This window comes from Corvus kubaryi, unplaced genomic scaffold (genome assembly GCF_017639235.1).
Source record: "Corvus kubaryi isolate FWS band 111438036 unplaced genomic scaffold, C.kubaryi_AGA036_p1.0 133, whole genome shotgun sequence".
NCBI classification, from domain to species: Eukaryota; Metazoa; Chordata; class Aves; order Passeriformes; family Corvidae; genus Corvus; species Corvus kubaryi.
The window spans coordinates 21,266,209-21,289,941 of NW_024580667.1; the positions used below are offsets into that span (position 1 = coordinate 21,266,209).

Below are 23,733 nucleotides of genomic sequence, written 5' to 3' on the forward strand. Positions count from 1 at the left end.
AAAAAAGCCAAGTACAAGGTGCTGCATCTGGGAGCAGCCCTGAGGAGAATGACTTGGGGGTGTTGGTGGACAAGAAGCTCAACATGACCCAACACTGCATCCTTGCGGTCCACAAAGCCAACACTTGCTGGGCTGGATCAAAAACAGGTGATGTGACCAGCAGGTTGAGGAAGGTAATTCTCCCCCTGCATTCTGCTCTGGTGAGATCCACACTGGACTGCTGTGCCCAGCTCTGGGGCCCCCAAGATAAGAAGGATATGGACCTGTTGGAGCAAGTCCAGAGGAGGGCCACAAAGATGATCAGAGGGCCAGAACACCTCTCCTATGAGAACAGAGACTTAGGTCTGTTAAGCCTGGGGAAGAGGCTCTGGGGAGACCTTTTAGCAGCCTTCCAGTATCTAAAGGATGCTTACAAAAATGCTGGAGAGGGATTTTTCACAAGGACATGTGGTATTGGCTTTAAACTGAAAGAGGGCAAGTGTAAATTAGATATTAGGATGAAATTCTTTACTGTGAAGGTGGTGAGGCAGTGGAACACGTTGCCCAGAGAGATGGTAGATGCCCCATCTCTGGAACTTTTCAAGGTTAGGTTGGATGGGGCTTTGTGCAGTCTGATGTAGCAGAAGGTATTCCTGCCCTTGGTAGCAGGGTTGGAACTAGATGATTTTTAAGGTCCCTTCCAGTCCAAACCATTCTGTGATTTTATGATCAAACAAAATGGTTTGCTCTGATTCTTATCCCAGTCCTCTGCTGAAGAAGCTCCATAGCCCATACTGCCTACAATAAATGGTTAAAAAAATTCCAGTAGCTTTCGAAATCAACATTTGAAATGATAAATAGTCTTTCTCCTTAAACAGCTGTGGAACTGTCTGCTGCTGATGTTCTCCAGAACATCCTTTCCCGAGAGCGATGAGATTTTGGAATCTGCAGAAGATGTGTGGGCACTCTTGGCCCCCATTAGTGCTGCCTCAAGCTGAGTATACCAGAAAAGCTAGATATTTTGTGATGGATCTGGAGAACCTTTCTGTTCAATTTTATATTCCGCCCTTGATCTTCTCCAAGAGTGTTATCACAAGTTACATTCATTTTTTTTCAGGTAGATGATACAGAACTATTTCCTTCATGATTCAAAGGAAAAAAAAAAAAAGGCTTCACAGAATCACAGAGAGTTCTCCAAGTAATTGATTGCCGTAATAATTTCCCCAAATAATTTAGCTTCCCTAGGTGATCATTCAGCTTGATCTAGTACTGCCAGCCTGTAAAAACGTTTTGTGCATCTCTGCAGGGAATATAATTGTATGATATAAAAGACAACTGCTGATAATTTTGAGTATTTCGGTTTAATTTTGAGTATTTCTGTTTACTGCCTGAAGATGGCAAGACTTCTCATAGATTACAGATTATTTAGACTCTTGGTTGATTCTGGAGCCAAACCCAACATGAAGGCAGGCCCAGCTTAACGACCATCAAAGTGATTGTGTTAGAACGTTTGTGACGTTAACAAGCCACATACACTGGAAGGCATAAGGGTTGATTTGGCTTCAGTGTAAGCTGACTCAACAGCAGGTTTCAACAGGGTCCCAGTTACTGAAATTTCTAGAGCATTTGCATTGATACATCAAGGCTGGGAAATCATGGAGAGGAAACAACTGTACAAACTCCATTCAGATGATATCACAGCACCCCACTGCTCTTGAGACACATCTGTCTAGAAGGGTTAGGAGAAAAAAAAGATGTCTCTGATTCTGTATCAACAATGACTCTTCATATTGTTGCACGCATCTGCCTTAAAGCCCCCTGTCCTTCCTGGTGGTTCAGAGCCAATCATCTGGCCTTGTTGGGAACTCGGAGACTGTCCCAAGCTGTAAATTCCCATGACCAGAGTGTGAGGGTCTGTACCAAGTCCCTTGTACATGCTGCTAGAACATGTGTTCTGCGCTCCCGTGTGGAGAGGGTATCCCAATACACAAATTACTAAAAAGTCACAGCCTCTGTAAGAGAATTAAATTCTTTCTATGGTTAAAACAGCCAGTAGTAACTTCTATTTTCATGATCAAATCAGTTTTGATAGCTGTTCCCACCACAAAAATAGTTATGCATTTGTTTAAACAGAAGAACACAGAATGGAAAAATTGGCATACGATAGGCTGAACTCCTGCAGGGGTTTTAATTTTCACATACTCTTAAACTCATGGAGCCTAATGAGCTTAACATTTTGGCCAGTTGCACAATTTGGAAATTTCAACAGTGAATGGTTTTTGGACCAAAAAAAAAATGTTCTCACAAATATGAAAAGTGAACAGATGTTACTGTTGGTGCTTCCAACGCCTACTGACAGAAAACATCTGTGTTGAACTTCCTGAATTTTAGGATCTTGAGAACACTCCCACACACCACTGAAAGCCATTTGAAAGCAACTGGGCTGGCAGATTGGCTCTTGTGTCTATGACTGAATGTTCTAACTCAAGCAGGTGCTGGTTGTTGTCTTGCCTTGAGAAGCCCAGTTAGCCAAGCAGCAACCTTACAGCTATCCAACCGACTGTGTTATCTAAATTTTTAGCAATATGTGTGAAGTAGGCCTTTTAAAAGTCCCAGAAAGCAGTTATCTTAATATTATGATGGTAATAAAATGAATGGAATGAATGGAAAGAATAAAAAAAAAATTGTTTTTGATGCAGATACTAGCAGAGTAGGAAGATTGCACTGCATTCTATGGTGCCCTGGAAATTTTTTGGCTTTTTAATCCTGCAAAAACCCATGTTGAATGAACAGAATTTTGTTCTATAAATATACTCATTGTGCTAAAAACATATAAGGCATTCACTGTCCTCCAAATGCTTAATCACACATTTAATAGGCATCATGACCAAAGACTGCTCCTTTACATGAGCATGATACAGCAGATGTCACAGAGTAACTGGGAGTTCCCTGCTTCCTCCTGCTCCTTGTCCACACCCATCAGTGTGATATTTGTCTGGTTATAAGAGCATATTTGGCAAGGTGATTTTCCTCTCTGGCAAATTTTTGGTTGACTATCAAACTAAGCTTCTCCAGTTAATTACGTAGTAATGAACATTTGACAAGTATAAATCAATGTCATTTTAGTGTTCTGTAAAACATCATTAACTCATTCAAGTTCATTCAAGTTCACTCAAAGTAACATCTCCAAATTTAACTTTAGTTACCTCTTTCTTAAAAACAGAATTTAGCTGGAAGTCAAAGGGGCAGGATTTACATGTCACTGAAGTAGGTTTTTTTCTGATTTTACAGTTGTCTTAGCTTGGTAGTCTCAGTTTAACCAACGTAAAGTGAGTAGCTCTGTTAACTGCACTTCTACTCAGGCCAAGATGGAATAAATGGATATGCTTCTGAGCACTCAACATTATCATCTGATTACTCTTTTATGCTGAAATATTTCTCACTCCCAACAAAATCCTACTGTTTTGTACCACCAGTAGCAACAGTTCTGCTATATATTGCCTGTCAAGTTAAGTAAATTTATTGCATTTATATCCCGCTCCTTTTTCACGCAGCATGATTTTCACAATCCAGTTTATTTCAGTCTTTATTCTAACTGCTAAATCCACAATTTCAGGACTTGATCTTTTGGGGTATTGCCTTCTTGCACAGTTTAGAAAGCAATGATGTGAGGTCAACTTTTGAGCTAGAGACCTGGGCCCCTTTTCTAGACACTTAAGAAAAATGGGCACATTCAGGTGCATTTGTTCTACCTAGTTTGAATATCTGCATTAGGCTATCATGCCATGAGATATCACCTGCACCTGATGGGAGCTTTTGATGACTACACTGTATGTAGATAAATGTCTACATCTGTTCATAAATACAATACTTTAAAATAAATTCTGTACCTTTCAAGTCATTCCAAGTCTTCTTACATAATTCAGTAGATCATGCTCACAGGAGAGATATATTTGCTAATATATGTCTTAATTCTGATCCTGAATTTCCCAGTTTGTCTGTGCAGCCATACTTCAGCAGGGATTCTGCTTTGTACTTTCAGAGATATCCCCTTACTGAGTCAGCAAACAAAACTACCCTTTGCCTCTGCCCAATGCTTCTTTCCCACATCTTGTCCACCTCCATCTTCTCCTTTCTATGCATTAACCTTTTGAAGGTTAGTATGGAAATCCTCGTGTGGTTTTGTCTAGACTTGACCTTTCTGATGCTTTTCTTTGAGAGACCATTGCTGTGGTCCCACTATTGTTCTTGCTACAGAAGCACTGCAAAGCACAGAAAGCATTTCTGACATTTACTCCTGTGTATTTTGTGACATGAAGAAACTATTAACTGGTTCTTTTGAGTTCTTGACCTACATTCCAGCATATATTTACTTTTGCACATGTTTTATCTTCTTGGGTGACATAGCCGCTTTCTGGAAGATCACAAATTAGATCAAACCGTGGGAACAGAAAACAGTACAAAATTATTTCATTACTGAGTACAGAAAAGGGATGTGGCTTCTGGTAAAGAGAATGCTTTCATAGTTCCTTTTTTATGAAGATTTAATGTGTATTCCTTCCTTAATGAAAAAAAAAAGAAATCCACCCTTCTGCAAGCTGAATCACTGCTCTGGAATTAATGTCATTTGGTCACCACTGTCTTGAGAGAAAATGTCGTATGTCCAGACAATGTACTTAAAAGAACAGCAGATTTTTACCATGCCACTAGGCTGAACTAGCCTAATTTTTTAGTTATTTTTAACGAACGTTATAATTTTTTTGTTTACTTTTCTTATAAATAAAAAAAGCTTTTTAAAAAATGAGAAGGAAAGTCTTTTCTGAGAATAAGAGCTGGAATGTGAAACTCAGCTAAATAACCTCCTCTAAAGTAGCAAAACAGAAAAAAAAAGTAGAACTCACCATTAGTTATGTACTTTTATATTTAAAGCCTGCTGACTCTTTCAGTGCTACTCTGTGTTTAAGAATTGAATATCACACAGCTTAAGGCACAACAGAAATGTTTGTTTGATTTGCTTATCAATATTCTAATTAGACAACAGAAGTCCATCTCTTCCTGGTACCATGGTACACTGGTAACCATGTTGTTACCAAATGTCTGAAATATCAGAATAAGGCTCCCCTTTTGGTATCAGTGTGGTGGCAGAAGTTAATGCCAACCCTACACTTGTCAAGATCCAGTAATTAAAGTTCTTAGAGATGCCTCTGCCTGAATTAAGGTTCAAACAAGACCATATGCCAGTGACAATAGTATGGGTTTTATTTGATAGTAAATATGGGAGAGAGAAAGAGAAAAATAGAAAGAAAGAAAATAGGTGGGGAGGACAGAAAGAGAGTGACAGGGACAGAATAAGGAAAATATCACCACTCTGTGGATCCCAGCAATGCTCTGTTGATCCTCTCCAGCTGGTCTCTTGGTGCTGAAGGTCCCCCCAAAAGGCATAGAATTTGATGGGTTACTATAGCTTAGGCTAGGTAGGAAAACCCAGGCACCTCCCTGGCGGGGCTGGACGGGGGGAGTTTGCCATTGTCTCTTACAGCAGACTCTAGGTTTGTGCAGTCCTGTGGTGCAAGGCTTCAGGAATGACTCAAGGGGGCACTTCGGGGGGTCTTTCATGGATTATGACACCCCCTCAGCTGCCTCTCACATGAATGTCCCATGGACACAGCCTGTGGGCTTGGGGGTTCTGCAGTTGGGCCAGTTTGTGTAAGGGAGGATGGGTGTTCACTGCCTCTAACCAGAGGTTACACCCCAAACCTCCTCCCCCTCCTGCCTCATTTCGGGGGGGGGGGGGAGTCTGTGCAAACCTGGCTTCTGTGGCTGTGGTGTCCCCCACCCCAAAGTCAGCCAGGGAAGAATCTCTGCTGCATTTGGCTTTCTTGTGGATGCATTCCTCTCCTTCCTCCTTGTTTGTTTTTTCCTAGGCCTGAGACGATGAAAGAATGGGTTTTCTCTTTATCTTATCTTAGTGGTTTAACTTACAGTCCAAAGCCCCAGTCAAGTATCCTCAGGGAAGCTTCTTTGGTTTTAGCTTCTTTATACAGTTTTTGTTATAATGAGCAAAACTTTATATCAATGTTTGAGGCATGAATTGTTTCAGTCTCTGACAACACTAAAAATACAGATTCAGAAGATAAATTGGAGATTTTTCAGGCCTATGACACTAAGTGTAAATATCCATTGAAGAAGTAAAATAATAAGTTTTTCTCATTGAAGACCAAGTTTTTCTGCTACACAGAATAAAGGTTGAATGATGGAACACCTTCGCTTCAGGCAGACATGCTGCTCAGTTGCATGATGCATTTCATCCCATTTCATTTGCACTTTCCCAGCTATCTCAGTGACAGACATTTTGCCAGAAACCTGCTGCTTTTGTTGCCTTAGACCTCAATCAAGGACAGTTTGACCCTATCTAAACTCCTTATCAGATTTCCTGAGGGTTTTACCGTGGTCTGGAATCCTTCACCTGCAGTGGTGGGGGCTGCATGCAGCAGCAATGGCTGGTGCCATCTAGTGAGGAGCTTCTGAATGCTCACTGCAAACTGTTCCAAGGCATCTGTCTTCTGGAAAGTGGTCATTACTACAGTCCTGAAGACACAGAAATAAAGTAACATACTAATATGAGTAACAACCAAGACTGCACAAACTTCAGGATTTTTTCTCTCAGATGATCTTTTTCTCCAGTGGCTAGCATTGGTTGTGTTATGCCCTGTGTATTTGCATTTTCTACCCTTCCATGCATCATTTTGATCTATTCTTCCTAGGTGGAATTACAAAACTGTTTGAATCCTGCTTAAACAAAACTCTTGAGTTGCTGAGGTGGATGGAACCATTCAAACTACATCATCAGTGTACAACATGATGATGTAAGGTACAGAAATGTTCCAGTTTCTTCTGTGTCATGGTAGATGTTGTACTCATCCGTGTCTGGGGATCTCTGGGGGTCTGTCCATACTGGGCGGCCCAGTGCTGCCAGAAGCAGCTGCTGACTCAAACCATGCGGTGGCAGCAGGTGCTCCATGTGGTCTGCTTTTCTCTGCCTCCCAGCCCAAAGTGGTGCAACCCCATAGGTGAAGTGTTTCTGACAAAATGTGCACTTCATGGAGCTGAACCCCAAACCTTTCCCCTAGTATTCCCCTCTAGTACGTTTAATCCATAAACTCCTAGATAACCTCCTGGATTTATGCTCCAGCAGAAATGCCAGGTGATATGCCCATCCTAGTCTGACTCTGTGTGCCACAGCAGGGTTCTTGAGGTTCTTCCTTGTAATTTATATCTTTGGGGGTGGTTGGAGCACTAAGATCATACATTTTTTATTTGGGGTCAGTGATTACTTTAGTGCACTACATCCATTAAAATCAGCTGAAAGAATCACAAATTCCCTACATTTACATCCAGTTTTCCACATTTGCCAGCATTATATTTAAAAACTTTTCTGTTTCTTTCTTGTGTGCCTGGGGGGATGACTTTTCCTGGCTTAGCACTTTCAATCAGCTCAAAAGTTGCTCATTTTCCTTATAAATTATTTTGTTCCCTGGTGAGTTGCTTTCTGTTCCGCTTGCTGGTCTCACTGAGTAGGAGTGCACTGAGGTCCTTGCTGTCACGTCCTTTCCCCATCTGTTCTTAGAGGGACTGTTCCAGACTACGCGCTCTTACAAAAAATCCCAGCTCCAGCTTGTCTGTCATGGTCAGATCACCCTTCCCTCAGGAAATGAACTTGTCCTTTCACCAATGACCTTTTCAAAATGTCAGGAAATTAACCTCCTTTCCTTTTGTCCACTGTTAAAAGAAATGATGGTCTACAAGGCTGGTTTTCGTGTGGGGAATACTGAATCATCACATTCCATGTACCAGAAGCAATTGCAAAATGGCTGTCTGTAATGAAACATGGAGAAATGGGCTCAATGGCTGGGAAGCTTTGTAGAAACTTGGATTCATTCTCCCCTTTATTGCAAATCAACAGTTTTCTCCTATCTTTGTATCTCCACCCTGGTAGGTGGATTTCTCAGCAATTCATGATTTCTGTATTTTAAAACCTTGGTACTGTCATTTATTGCATCTTTGTTTGTATAGCACACCAAACATTTGGTTGCTCTCAAAATTAGCACACCCTCCCCTGTCAATTTTGTTTCCACACTGTAAATTTAACAGTAAATTAAAAGGAAGAAAGTATTGCAACATACCTCTTTCATCTGAGTGATCATAAAAGAACTGAAAATTAAAGTTCAAGCTGCAAAACATGAACATTAAGTACAAATTTAAAAGTCTGATCAGGATCTTCTTACATCCACTAGTACTTAATTGCAAAATGGAGTTATTAAATTCAGTCACAACCTTGGCAGCATTTTCTTTCATGCATGTCACTGGACAAGTGACAATGTATATATAACATGGCAAATATTTTCTAGGGAGATTTCCTCTAGGCTTTCTAATTTCCAACCTTTGCTCCTCTCTGTAAATAGTTTTTTCACAGTATCTGGGCTGGCCACAAGAGTTTTGCGAGACCTCTTCCAGTCAGCTGAAGTTGCAGGAAGAGCAAAGCAGGGACTGCCTATCTAGGTATATATCCCACATCCTGACATTGGGAGCTTTGTAATTCGACTAAACAGTTGTGGAAGTTTTGTATGAAAAACAACAAAAGGACTTCTTGTTAGTCTTCAAGATATTCCATCAGCCCACTTTTTCCTTTTCTTTTTATGCGCTCTCTCAGAGGTGCTGGCTGTGGCATTCCACACACACTTCAGTGAACCTCTTAGCACTGGCCTGTAACTCCTGTGGTGGGTGGTATGGGGTAATAGTGCCATGCTCTGGATTAGGGAAGAGGTCCAGCTCACCCTAGTGAAATGGGAAGGGCGCTGTGAGCCAGAGTGTGTTCAAGAGGAAGTACTTCATGAGTTTTCTAAAATATGACAAGGATGATATGTTTCCCTAGGCTTGTTTTTTTTGGTTTTTGGGTTTTTTTTAAGACCTGGAAATTTTAAGTCAGGCACAATTTTACAGCTTTGGAGAATTTTCTAGGATTTCCGACCCTCCAGGAGCACAGGCATAGTACCATGTGCGGCATGTGTCACACAGGGGTATTTGTGACTAATAATTGAATCATGCGTTATTTGACTGAACCTTTCAAACTTATTGTCTTTGCTTAAATCTCCCCAGTGACCTTTGCCAAAGAGAGAATGTTCTCAGGTCACTTGCTAATGAAAAGGGGACATACTTGTTCAACAAAAGACCTAAGATAAAGGAAGCAGAGTTAAAGCTGACAAGTCTGAGTTAACAAAGGTTAGCAAAGTTAATTCAGTTAACAAGCCAAGGTACTAATTGGCTGAATAATTACACAAGTATTGTCGTGGTATTAAGTATTTCCCTAGCTCTGACTCTAGCCTTGTGTTAAACTAGTCCCATAAGGATCTATTCTCTTGTCTTTATTGCAAATAATATTAAATAACCCATATTCCTCAACAAACAAATGACCAGATAATTATCAGGAAAGCATGGGGAAGGGGTGCTGATGCCCAGCCCTCTTACTTGTTTTCCATTCCTTGTTTATTTCTTCCTCCACACCAGATAGGAAAATGGGACTGCAAGTGGGAGAGTGGTATCTGATGTAGGAATTAGAGAGGTAACCATGTTCCATGGAATATCACCTTTGAACTGTACAGCTCTGCATGGTCCCCATGGAAAGCCAGGCACAGATTTGACAATTCTGAACATAACCAGCCTTTTATCAGAAACCGCAATGAAAAGTTTTACACGTGTTCTGCCTCCAGACAGCCGCCCACTAAAGGGGTGTAGAGGGGCACTAACGAGATGGTTTGCTTATCTCAGGAGGATGAGTGGGCTTTGGAATTTGATTTATTTTGGCTTTCGGGTACTCCAAAAATGAAGTGGCATTTTCAGTGCACAGAATCCATGTATTCCTTCCTTTGCAGAAGTAACTGAAATGTTCATTTTCAGAAATTAAATGCAACTGGAGCCAACTCAAATCTCTACAAATGAATTTGAATAGTTTTTCTGTATTCTTTGCAAATGTATGGGACATGTTTCCATCCTTTTTGAACCCTTTTAAAGGTTCCTTTCTAGCTTTGGGTGCATGAGGAAAAACAAACTACCTTAAGCATTTAATGAGGTTTTAAGGCTTTATAGTAAAATTGAAATATTTTTGATTGATATTTGCATAGGAATTTATACTGCTCTACCAAAAGAACCCAAACAAACAAAATGATCACAGACTCCATTTTTTTAATGAAGGAAATTTCTATTTCCCTAAAAAGGCAATTTCATGGGGCATGCTCATATGTATTCTGTCAATTCCTATATACTTAAATTTTGAGCCATAGTATGTAAGAAAAGTGGAGAGAATGTGACATAAGAAAGAACTTCTTTTTCCTGATCTTGGGACTCACACTGAAAAATTCTGGTTCAGATTTAAGTCATTATTCTAGTGCTTTTAATCAGCATCTTTCCACTTGAGTCAGGCAACTTGGAAAATATGTCTACTGTGATCTGCACCTCCACAGAGTAACTTTTAGAGATTCACTGTGTTCTAAGAAAACTAAAAACTAGTGCTGTGGAGGTAGATGCATCTGTAGTAGCTAGCTGTGCCTGGCATAAGGAAATGAGCAGCTGCTTGTTCAGATGCATATGCCTCCTACCAATGTGAGTTCTTTTATGTTTTAGATGTATTCACGTAATCTTTGTTCCTTCTCAGTTTGTTAATCTGAAAAGACATTGGCCTCCTAGCACCTAATAACCCACATGAGCAGATTTGGTTTAAAAGTAGGGATGCTATATAAAGTCAGGTTTGGTTGTAAGCAGAGGGAATTCTCTTTCACACTGGCAGCTCAAACACTTAAATTCATGGCATCCTTTGGCAGTGCTCCTGAACCATCAGTCTTGTCAAATCAATCACAACAGTAGAGCAAAAGAGCCATACTGTACGAGATCCATCCTGGTGGCTTGTCCCAAGGAACTCCATGTAATTCAGCCTTCATATTGGCTCATTCCTAGTCTTCTTCCAAAAAAAAAGACTTGCACTGAGTTCTGTACTTGGTTTGGCTGTGTCAGCTTCTCAATATGGACTGATATCATACAATAAGATTTAAAATACAAAACCTACCCCAAGTGTTTTGACAACCATTTTACGTGAAAGCAGTGTGGAAAATTGATGTGTTGTTAAAGCTACAAGTAAGCTGCGTTTCAGTCATAGTGTTGTTTTGGGGTATGTGGTATGAAGACAGCTATAGCACAGATAAATTTTTATTTTAGATAGTTGTTGACTATGAAGTTTTTAAAGTATATCACAAATGAGACTATGAGACTAAAATAAATTTGCCTAATATCAGTAAGGCATTGCTCAGCATCTCTGCTACAACTTCCCGGTCCAAAGAAATTAGGATATCTTCAGGTTCATTTTTTCAAGTACCCACACTGCCCTCTTTCCACCTCAATGGCATTAAATGAAGTTGTATTCTTGAACAGGAATTACATTCATCTTCTAGCTCTTTCTTTGAAGGCATGGGCAAGACTGTAAGTATTTTATACTAAAACAAGGTAGTATTTTTTTATCAGCTTTTTTGTATAAATATGTATGTGTTTGTTCATGGTTTGCTTTAGTTCTTCTTTTGTGAGATACTGATGCTGTTGCAGCCTGGTCTGTGAAGAAAATCTAATGGCATTTTAAAAACAACTTTCATTAGATTTGACTTTTAATTTGAATGTTTTGATAAATGGTGCTTTGCCCCATTTAAAGCATATTTCTCCAGAAAAGATTGCAGCAATTTAGTATTAATGTCATTAGTGCAGTGAGTACATGTAAAACATATGTGCCTTCAGTGACGCTACATCTGGAATGATATTCAAATACTTCAGTTCACAGATCTCAGACATACTGTCACAATCCATTACTTAAACCACCATTGTGTCGTTTCAAATTTGTTTTTTCCCCTTTTGAGCCTTGGGATGCTGGCAGCCAACAGGGATTATTTTTAAACAATGGTTGAAGTGGCCTGAAGAGCCGAACCAGCACTGGAAGGGAGAATGACTGGGGAGCCCTGTGTGCAACTCTTCAACCTGTGAGGATCCATGCATGTCCAATCATTTTCAGGCTCCATTGCTGAATAGAAATATCATCACTAAAGGGGCAGAAATTCCTGCCGTTAAATATCAGACTCCACTTGTAATAAATACGGCCAATAAACAAATTTCACAGTTAAGCATATTTTACTTGTTTGGAGCATCATACGTTGTATTGTAGGAGAATCACTCTTGAGAAACCTCCTTCCAAAGAAAACATTTTTTTTGTAGAGTGGCCATAAATACTGAAGTAGTGAATATTGATTTGAATGCTAATACCGATGTGTTAATTTTGTGACCACATGTGCAATGTAGTCACTGCTGCTGGAGTTTCTCTGTGTGGTGTTTCCAGATGATTTTTATCAAAGAGCCTGGCCTACTGGGAAGGAAAGAAATTCTGTGTTTATTTTTTGTTGGAGAGATTGACTCCATTGCAGCAGTGATAACTTATCCAGCTTCATGCATCAAAACTGTTCCTATGTAAATGCTGTTTTCTTGTTTTTATCAGGGCCAGCCAGGACTTCTTGGATCACAGGGATTCACTGGACCACCAGGATTGATGGGGATCCCAGGAGTGCAAGGTCCCAAAGGCCACAAAGGTGAAAGAGGATACCCGGGAATAACTGGACCCAAAGGAGAAGTGGTAACTTTTGAATATCAAATGCTTTAGCTAATAAGCAAAATGCTGGGCAGAACATCATTTTAATTGTGCTGTTTCACTCTAGGGACAAAGAGGAGTCACTGGATTCCCCGGGGCAGATGGCATTCCTGTAAGTAGCAGGTTACTTCATCTTTAAGAAATCACCAACTGCAAATATTGCAGGCTAGCTTAAAGCCTTTGTAATTTAATTAAAATGTCTGGCTTAAATTCTACATCAGCCACATACACACTCTTCAGCTAAGGCCATTTGCTGAAGTGAGTGGAACTACAGATACACAACAAAAGAGCAGAATCTGTGCTCCATCTCATTCCCTCAGGTAATTAAGGTCCATTTGCTTTGTCCTACGGAGAAATCCCCTTGTAAAAGGGACAGAAAAGGATAGACATTTCCTGTGTCTCTGGAGGTTACCCAGCTATGTTCTTTTGTAGGAAAGACCTGTGACATAAGTGCTTCACAACTCTTAAGCTTGTGAACGAAGGACACGAGTGGGTCATTCCTATTTTTTTCTGATTTGGAAAGTGTGTATAAAGACCAGTGATTTTAAGAATACTAACTATGTTTAATTTGCTTTATAGAGCATATGGCATGCTTGAGATTGTCTTTAAAAACTTCTTGAGCACTAAACAGTGTAAAACTTTGAACAAATTGACCAGGTCCATGAAACTGAAACACTCAAAGAGGAAAACCGGGTAAAGTTCACAGCACAGTATTTTCCCAGCCTACACTTCTTTACATCTTGTGTCATAAAATAACAAAGAAATCTGAGTCACTGGAATCCCTGGACAGAGTTCCCAGGCTTGGGTTTCCTTTGTAGTGCTCCCTGACACCAGGGCCCTGCTTTGCAGCCCACGCATCCACATCCACTCTGCTTTTACCCTCTTTTGTTTCTAGAAGAGCTTCCTATCAAGTTTCAGGGATTTCTCTCTCACAATCTTCCTTGTCTCCCTCTTTCTCACTCTTAAAGGAAAAAAAGAAAACCATATTTGCCATTTCTATTAACACTCCTGAGCCAAGGATCTTGTTAATCTCACTGCATCATGCTGAGTTTCTTTCTAAGCACTGTAACATCGTGGGAAGCAGAGTAAATTGCTCCCCTGTGAAGCCTGGTGTTGCTATAGCTGGACTGCTTCTCTTACCTGGGCATGTATTCTTTTTCAGCCCTGCCTCCCTGGCCTCTGCACATTGCCTTGTGAGGGATAAATACCTTCAGACAGTACTTGAACTTGGATTTTCATTGTGTCCTCTCTTCAAGCTCCCCTGCCCTTCAAGCACCCTTACATTTCCCAACCAGTTTTTTCAGGCCAAGTCTTAACACTGACCATGGGAAGGCAGGTTGATAGATACCTGAACAAACCACAATGGCACGGTGCTAGGATGTGGGGCTGGGAGCCAAGAGAGAAGGGTGACAAGACTGAATCTCTTCTGGGATGAGGAGTGCCAGTATTTGGTGAAGCTGAGTAAGGACATGGACATTCTTCTGTTTTTTCTAAGCAATGGAGCAAAAGCAAAGAGAAAACTCTTGCTATAGATAAAGAAGGGACAAATGTTTTATGTTAGTTTCTGGGTTTTGTAACTGAGCCTGCTGGAAGAAAGAGCTGCTCAAGGGAAGATTTGCTTCTCATCAGCCTTAGTGCAAACCAGAAGCAACAGCAATTAAGGTGATCTGGGAACAGCAGTGAAAATCCAGTTTGAGACAAGAGTAGCTTTTCAGAGGCTATGTGTCAAGGTCTTGGAGTGCCCCCAGCTCCCTAACTTTGAGCCCTGCTGTTTTCTTCCATATTCACAGCCTCATCATGACACTCAATCTAGCTCCAACAGCATCTTTGACTTTTTTCCTGGCTTGGAAGCTGTTCAAAGTCAGTGAGGAGCCGTTCTTGCCACTCTTCCAGTGTGAAGAACTGAAATGCTTAACAATCCCAGTTCTTGGTGGATCCCTCACAGCAGCCTCATCTGGCTTAGTTCTCTGCATAACAGAGCCTGCATTGAACATAGCTTTCTTACCCTTTCTGAAAGGTCCTTCACTACTCGTTTTTTCATGCTGTCTGGGGCATCTGGTTCAAGCTGCAGCTATATTAAAAAAAGGCACTGTCTGTTTCTGTCTTTGAAAATCCTAGTTTCCCATGGATCCAAGCCTTGGGCTTAATGTGAGAATGTCTAAATACTTCGTGACTAGAGGAAAAGGAAAACTAGAAACAGATGGATAGATAAACACTTATTTTTTTCCTCAACAGGGTCATCCAGGGCAGCCAGGACCAAGGGGGAAACCAGGTCATGATGGCTGTAATGGGACAACAGGTGACCCTGGTGACTCAGGAACTCCCGGACGCTCTGGTTTCCCTGGTAGCATTGTAAGTAGCTGGCAGTGAGTACGTGAAGCTAAGAACATTGCTGGAGTGAGTTTCGTTCACATGTGGGTTGGAAGTTAATGGGACATATCTTAATGAAGGGAATGTGGGGCTTTTTGGCCCAGCAGAGCATTTGTGCAGACTCAGCATGGACACACTGCACTGTGTTTAGTCATTGAATTGCAGCCAGGGCCAGAAGGTCTGCTCAGAGCTATACCTCTCATACAGGTCCTGGCAGAGAGATTACTGTAGGAAAACCTGTACAGCTTTAATCAACAGCAATAAAACAGTATTAAACTCACAGCTGCTGATGAAAGTAACCTTTCCTTTCTTGCCCCATGGCCAAAGTATTGGCTTTTCATGATGAGATACACAGGATCATGCTGAGGTGAGCGGTGGGGCTCCTGGATTTACCAGGGGACAGGTCAGCCCTGGGAAGTGCAGCATCAGTTCTAGCTAGGACATGGTTCCCCATAATACCACTCCCAGGTAATGGGGTGTTTCTCCCACAGATTGAGAAATTCATTCTTTTATGTACTGTGAGGGTTTACATCTTTTTTCTAAACCATAAATTTCCAAAGCTAGGCATAGTCTCTGCCTCTAAACTGCAGTATGTTTATGTATATTTATGAAAACACCAACAAATATTTTTCATTTCACTCTTAGCTGTTTACAAGTTAACATATATTACATGAAACTTAGGGTGTGTTTTGGTTTTTCTGGTCACCTCCAGGGAGTCCAAGGGCCCAAGGGCCAGAAGGGGGAGCCGTACATATTAGCACCGGAGATCTTCAGCCGATACAGGGTACGTCTGTAACTCTCAGCAGTTATTCTTGCCCAGTACAGTTTTTCACACACATGATGGAAAGTACATTTTTCTTATACCCTGATGGGCACATCCCAAGAGGCCCACTTTGATTTTGTGTAGGCTTTGAAAGGCAGATTCTGCTTTCTCTGGTTGCAGCAAAGTTTATCTGATATCCAAGGGAAAAAAATCTCCGTTCAGTTATTTCCAGGGAAAGTCAGCCTGTAGGTGGATTGCAAAGGCACTGTAGATGATGTAGGTCAAGTATTCCGCTCTTTATTCAATGACTACCTTTGTATCATGCATGGCAAAATCCTTCCTTTGCCATAGTTTTGTCCATTTAGTGATTCTGGTTACTATTAGCACCTTTTCTGTAAAATCTTCATGCAAGTGTTTGACTGACTTAGGGTAAAATATCCTTCAATATTTTATTTATTTATTTATTTAGTGAACCTCAAGTATTCCAGTGGGTGCTCTTACTGTGTCTAATCCTTAAAACTTATTTTGTAATCACTTGCAGCTTTTTCTCATATACATATATAATCTTGCATAATTTGAAGGTATGAGAAGGAGATAAGATTACATATGCAGAGTATAAATTGTGGCTGATATAAAAGCTACAGCTGAGCTATACTCAGCACAGAAGGGATCTGCTGACATTGTTTATGTGTGTTTTGTGTCAGTAGTACGTGCCAAAATAGGTATTTCTCTTGACATATTTGTAAGTTGCCTGTATTTTTTAATGGAATTCTCTTTTCCTTTTAGAAAATCTTCAGATCTGCACTTGTTAGCAATCAGGAATGATTAAGGAATGATTAAGTAATGTTTAAGAAATGCTCAACTACATTTTGGCCAAGGATGGATAGTGACACCTGTATTCATTTCAGAAAGTATTTGGTTCCACAAATTATTCTGTTAACTAAACTCAAATTAACTAGGTAGTTAAGATGCTACTCAAAGTGATTGAAGGTGTTTGGACTGAATAACACATTATTTATGTGTGTTGAAACGTCTTTGGGCTAGAACATTTTTGGATCTAATTTCCAAAAACATTTCAGCATGTACTGAAGTTAAAATATGTGGTCACTGAAAACAGTATGTTCCAAATGCTTTTAGTGACTCAGAAGAGAATCAAAATGACTCAGTAATTCCCATGCAACTCACAAAATGAGCTTGGGCATTTCAGCTAAGGTTATAGTCCTAATTAAGCCACTGGTTAGATAGGATTTCTCAACAAAAAAATTCAGTGTGGTCTGTTGTATCATTCAGCCTTGTAGTTTGGGTCCCTAACTTCACTAGCCAACTTTGTACTCTGCTACTCTATTGCATGCAACTACACCATATATAGAAAGCATGAGATCTGTGTGGCCCAAATTCAGTTATCTCAGCATCTCTTTGGAATGCGTCTGTATGGAAGGGTTCGAGTAGCATCATATGCTATAATTAGTTGTTTGAATGAGAAAAAAATTAATGAGTGATAAAAATATTTTATTCAATTTTGTATATAGAAGTTATTGCATTTTTTACTTCTTGTTGTTTGTTGTTTTTTTTTTTTTTTTAGGGAGATCCTGGGGATTCAGGGTTCATTGGTTTTCCAGTAAGTAGTGTTACAGTGGATGTGATGAAATGTCAACGGTAACTAATATCAGAACAACATTAATTGATAGTTGGTGGGCTTTTTTATTTAAAGGGACCTCCAGGTACACTGGGTATTCAAGGACCTGTTGGTCCAAGAGGACAGCAAGGAAGACCAGTAAGTACATTTAAATTATGTTCTCTAGAAAATTAACCAAACAGAAGAATTATGTTCCATTATGTTGGATTGTAACCTAGGGTTACAAGAAGGTGTCAATGCACATAAAGCCTTTTAAAAAGCACTGTGAGACACTGAGGGATGAATGTTGCAGAAAGAGGTATAGGTTTTTTTGCCCTGTGCTGTCAAAGGCTTTTGATTTAGGTTGTATTTTTTTAACCTCCTTGGAACATCTCCCTACATCGGAAATATCATGATTTGAATATGTTATCTTTTCTGCTCATAAAGGATATGTATGTTAGCTCTCCACACTTCCCACAGGAGATTGAATAGTATTTAGAATGCAATCTTATTCTTGAACTACTTTTCAGTAATTTTTTTCCAAAATCATCATTTACAGCATTGATGTTGACAACTGTTGCAGTATAGTTCTTTGAGAATATTGTGTTCTCTCCAGATACCATTTTATATATTTCTTATTTCCATGGTTAATAGTTTTGCTGGTGAGAAGCAGATATTCAAATTCAATATATTTCATTTTCTTAAAGCTTTTTTTATTTTCCTGTAATGCAACTTTGTAGCATTTTCTTTTCTTCGTTTTGTCAGAATTCACTTTGGACCTGCTTTGCATTCCTGATCTGAGGGGGAGAAATTAATTCAGGGCTTTTCACATACAGCCCCCATAGCTGTTTTCAGGGACATCCCCCACCCACTCCCTACCCCCCAAAAAAAATCAAACTAAACAAAAAAAGCCCTAAATCCATAGCATGCTAAGCTGTTCAAAGTTAATTTTCTGCACTGGCCTGTTTCATCACCTGGAGCATACTTCACCTTTTCTTCCTCCACTGGTTCTCCTGAAGGGAAAACAGTCCTTTATTTGCTCTTGCTTTAGAGCAAACCCACAGAAGTTCACGAGCTTCACACAGGAGCCCAGCCTGCAATGACTCATATTCCCAGAGCTCTTTCTTGGATGTTAGGAGTGCTATGAACCATACGTTTTCTGAGCCCCACAATTACATCCCTCTGGTTACCATATCGGCAACATCTCTTGAGCAAAATACATCCAACTTTATTTACTGCCTCTGAAGCTGTGACTCACCTGTGAGAGAGACCTGGGAGCATTTCACAGGTCTGAGAGGCCTGTGGTAGTTCAACCCCCTTACACACCAATACAGTACCAAGACTGCAGCCCAGTGAAGCACTTAAAGATGTGCTTAACTTCAGGTATGAGCTTAAAATGTTACTTAGTCAGAATCCAAAACACAAGTTCTTATTAGTTGAAAAATGGGTTTTCACTAGATCTAGGCTGGGTAACTGCCATTATGTTCAGAAGGATTATGATGTGATTTAGGAAGGTATTTTTCAGAACAGTCAATACAGCTAATATAGTAAGAATAGCACATGAGATGCTGAGGAATACACTGCCTACTAAGTATAAACTTAGGTTTCAGACAGAAAGGAAATAACCTCCTGCATGCATCGGTTAGAAAGCAACGAGTAACTTGCTGTCCCCTATTGTGCTTCCTCAGGGACCACCAGGACCCCCAGGGCCCCAAGGACCACAAGTAAGTCTTTGTGTCAGAGTTGTTAATGTTGATTTTGCATTGCTGAGGTTTATCCAAAACCTACTTGAAGGCGGTAAAAGAAAGAACCATGGGCTGCACGAAAGACTGTGTAGCACAGGACTTTCTGTGTTGGCTGCATACCATGGGAAGTTAATCTTACACTGGGATCGCCTACCCTGAAAAGATTAAACCAGTTCTAGAGCCAGATTTAATTTGCTACTGTAGTCACAGTAGCTTCCCATGAACAGAGAATCCTTGCAGTCTTCACAATATTCAATTTTATCTCCATGGAAAAAACATACGAGCTCATTGTTCCAGCCCATTTAGGTGTTTTTATTTAGCATTCAAGGCTATTAAAAACATTGTAAAGGAAATGCTTAATCTTTTCATGACATTACTCAATGGATGACTCAAAAAAGCACTGGTAGCATGAGATTTTAAATAGTGTTGTCTTTCTAAAAGTTTAGGTCTATAAAAATACTTCTAAGTCTATAAAAATACTTCAAGGTAAACCTAGACTATTATTTGATTGCTGTTCTTCAGTGGTGTCCTACAGACTTGTAAGCCTGAAAAGGCCTTTAAGCATGTTTAAATTTGAATTTTTAATTAGATTAGAGTTGTACACTTGGTAGATATTGACCTATTGTTTTTGCAGGGCAGCAGGGGCCTTGGCTTCTATGGAGAAAAAGGTGAACAGGTAACGGAAAACTAATTAATTAATATCACTACTAAAGGGCAGGTTGATGTTATCTGCTATTTATAAATGATCCTATTTTAAATACTTTCTTCATTTGCAACTGCATTGTATAATTATAAGAGAAAAATGAAGTATAGGTCTGAAAGTAATTATAATCTCTATGAGGAACATCATAGCTGAACTAACCCCTTTGTCTGGGTCTCTCTGTGCTCTCATTTACACTGAAACAGAGGTAACACTTCTGAAATCTATAAAGCCAGGCCACTTTATATAATGCAATGATCTTTGCTGTTATTCTGGAAACACACAGAGCAAGAGCAAGTATTGCTATATGTTAACCCAGCACAAAATTAATTTATCTTGCCATCAACTAATTTGGTATAGTTGTTATATGGTTTAGGACCATACTCCCAGCAGGCACAAATCTGTACTGCTCCTTTCATTGCAGTGTCCTAGACCCTGTGCTGATCAACTGCTTGACCAGCTATTATAGTTGTTAGTAAATGTACCTTCATATTTTTCCTGCAGGGCTCCCCAGGTCCTCCAGGTCCACCTGGGCTTCCTACAAGAGAACTGACGGGTGTCCCCCCTGACAAACACAAGGTAACTAAGAGGGTATTTTTCTAAAGTAAACAAGGAACAAAGAGCTCTGCAGTACCAAAACTAAAATATTGTACAAACATGTTTTAACATATAGAACTTAGGAGACTTCAATATATCAAAAGAGAAATCTGCTGCTTTCACAAACTTCAATCACAAAGTATTTATGGAAACTATAGTGGCTAAAGTAATTCAGAAAGTATTTCTCAGGTTTAAAGGTGCCTTTGGCAAACTTGTTCTTTTTGTTTAAGCATGCAACTACTGGCCATCACTCACATCTCATTTTACAAACAGAAATGCCTGCTGAGAAACCATTACTGTGTTTGTTTTTATAGCTTATCTATGTGATGCAGATATTTATATACTTAGAGTTAAGCCTTATTCATAAGTATTGGTGAAATCCCCAACAGCGAGATGCAGTTTGTTCTCATCTGCTGCTTCTTGCTGGGAGCAGAGGCAGTCATACCCTGTATGTGTATATTCTGTATCAGACACCAACCTCCAGACCAGTAATTTTTCATCCCATATCTGAAGTTAGAAAGTTTATGTGGCTCGTACAATTTCTGCAATAAGATGAGTAAATTGCTACGATACTGGAAGATCTAAAAACACCTTTAATGCTCTGCAGTCTGCATTAAGTAATACATACATTAAGTAATATATCCCATACATGCTGGGATTTCCATGACTAAGCAGAGACACCCACATGTGAGCTACTTACCTGGAGAGCTGTTATATTCAATGGAGATGTCATCAAGATAGTGAGTGGACTTTAGGCTATGATTCGTCTTACCCTAACAGGACCTCTTGATCAAATAATTCATAGATAATCAGTAGGTAAAAATGGAAGAATGTGCATTTATTCATAGGCATTACTTAGGCACTCACCACCCAGACATCTCATGAACAAGCCTGGAAAGAGCTGGGCATTCACATTCCCAGAGACCTTTTCAGAAAAATTATCAAATATTTTTCTAAAAACCAACTTCAAAAACTTCTTATGAAAGCATGCATCTCATATGAGAAGTGTATGAATAAAGAACAGCACAAGAGTAATGTTTTTTCTCTTGATCAGTCATTTTGTGTTGTATAAAAGTTACTGAAATGTAAATGGGAATGCCAAACCTATCTGAATACTTTCTCTTTATTGTTAGGGTGAAAGAGGAGACCCTGGGCCAAGAGGGGAAGCTGGAATTCCAGTAAGTCATGTGGAGAAGAACAAAGACAAATAATAATATTGGAGTTAATACTTGTGCACTGTTCACTGATGTGATGGAATATAGATAGAGAGCAGTATAGATGTGTTCTAAGCAGAGACACCAGTTCTAATGCTTCAGAAAAACTGAACAACTTGATGTGTAATAACTCCACAGCACAATCAGTTGTTCTCTTACTGTTTTACTGAAATAAGATCTTCCCTCACACATTTTTAATTTTAGTTTTAACTATTAATAAATCTCTTTACTTATTCTTCTGATCTATGTTTTAAAATTTCACTATATTTCATTAAATAAGAATATATGAAATATTTTTTTCTCATTTTTAGTCTACTCTCCAGCACATACAGACATTTTGTCTCATGGTTTTTTAGATCTGTTGAGTAACTGGGCAGTAATCCCATATGTTGCTGTATTGTGTAAAGCTGTCAACCCAGCTTGACTGAACATGGTTTAGTTATAATTCACAGACAACCTCTAGACTGACTGAATAGCTTTGCCATTGAGTGGTTCCTTTTGACTTCCCAGAGGGCTTTAAAACACAGTCTTTACCAAGCAGGGGTGTCTCACTGAGCATTTTGCAGAGCTTTATTTTCTCAGATGGTCTGGTTAGCAACTCCACAACGTTATGGGAGAAGGTCACAGTGTGAGCCCTGATGCCCTCCATGTGTGGTTGCTAGCCAGTTCTTCAGCTGCTGGTCATATTTTACACATGTAGGATTGTTTTTTACTCATTAGGAAAACTGTAGATTATATGCTGATGTAGCAAAAGGGGATATGTGTTTCTCCCCCCCCCCTTTTTTTTGTACAGTAGGGTGGATAGCAGCATGCCTATGTTTGCCAAATAACTCTCTGAAGCTACAGTTTGGGCATAAACTGAGTTGCTTAATTGGTTGTATAGCTGACTGATTACTTTGGCTCTTCTTCAGAGCTGCAGACACAGGTGAAATAAAGGAGATGGTAGGAGGGAGACACTGTCTTCTCTGTATTGGCCTGCTCCTGCTATTGTAGTGAAGCAAGCATGTCACACTTAATTTTAAGAACAGCAGTTCTTTCACATGCAGCTATTACTAGATTATCCTCATGTTACAGTGATGCTTTCTTCCTGTTTAGCTTCCATAACACAGTGTTGCAATTTTTTTGCACATAATGAAGAAATATGTTGAACTGACGTGCAGTCTTTCCTAGGGTGTACTTCTCTTTGCTCCTGAAAAAGGTGAAGAAGGGGTGATGGGCTACCCGGGACAAAGGGTGAGTCACTTATTAAAGGTAGAATTCACTCAGCTGAATGTGTGGATCTGAGCTGAGAATTTGCCTTCTGGAACAGAACACAGATGAACAAACTATAGAAATTATAGTTCTTCAGATCAGTAGGTTTGGCCAGCTCAGAACTGCCTGAAGCAGGAAAGCAAAAAGGCCATTTTGAAATGGTGGTGGGAGGAGGCCCCCACAGGACTCACAGGTGTGTCTGTGGACTCACAGGTATGCCAAAGAATGACAAGCTATGCCTCTGCCATCACTGGGAAGCCTTGTGCATCTCTCACCTGAAGCTGTGCTCACTGACCACAGCTGCTGTCCTGGTCCTCAGCACAGATTGTGCTTCACTGTTTCCATTTGAGATGTCTGCAGAACACGGTTAACAAACATGAGTCTGACTCCACTTACTTGTGACCCCTCAAACAAAAGTTAATCTAAATGTTTCCTCCTAGCATCTATGACTGCTTGTTTTGGAGCAGTGTTTCTGAAGTGCTTAAATAGAGTGAGAACAGTACCGATAATACATTTTTTTAAAAAATCTCAGTCATCTTTAAAATCTTTATGGTCAATCTAAAATGTATTGATTAAGAGAGAAGAAATCAAATACTGGATTAGATTTTGGACCTGTTCCATTTGCACCATACAAAAATCTAATTGAAAACCTATCTGAAGGGTGACTGTTAGAGTTTAAAGCTGGTAGATTTATTTATTTCAGAGTTTCAAGCGGTTAGATTTATTTTATCTAAGAAATAATAATAGTTGTTTGCCGTGGGGATGTTAG

General features: G+C 39.8%; 1 protein-coding gene across 1 annotated transcript in view; it reads left to right on the top strand.

The window, feature by feature from the left end:
- Positions 1-23,733, top strand: part of COL4A2 (collagen type IV alpha 2 chain) — a gene marked incomplete at its 5' end in the record, with an annotated part of 101,423 nt that overhangs the window by 37,920 nt on the left and 39,770 nt on the right. Inside the window, 11 exons of the mRNA XM_042032933.1 lie at positions 12,560-12,694; positions 12,777-12,821; positions 14,945-15,061; positions 15,792-15,863; positions 17,425-17,460; positions 17,554-17,616; positions 19,146-19,181; positions 19,837-19,878; positions 20,407-20,481; positions 21,633-21,677; positions 22,884-22,946. Coding sequence (XP_041888867.1) covers positions 12,560-12,694; positions 12,777-12,821; positions 14,945-15,061; positions 15,792-15,863; positions 17,425-17,460; positions 17,554-17,616; positions 19,146-19,181; positions 19,837-19,878; positions 20,407-20,481; positions 21,633-21,677; positions 22,884-22,946 — 729 coding nt within the window. The remainder of the gene's footprint in view (positions 1-12,559; positions 12,695-12,776; positions 12,822-14,944; positions 15,062-15,791; positions 15,864-17,424; positions 17,461-17,553; positions 17,617-19,145; positions 19,182-19,836; positions 19,879-20,406; positions 20,482-21,632; positions 21,678-22,883; positions 22,947-23,733) is intronic.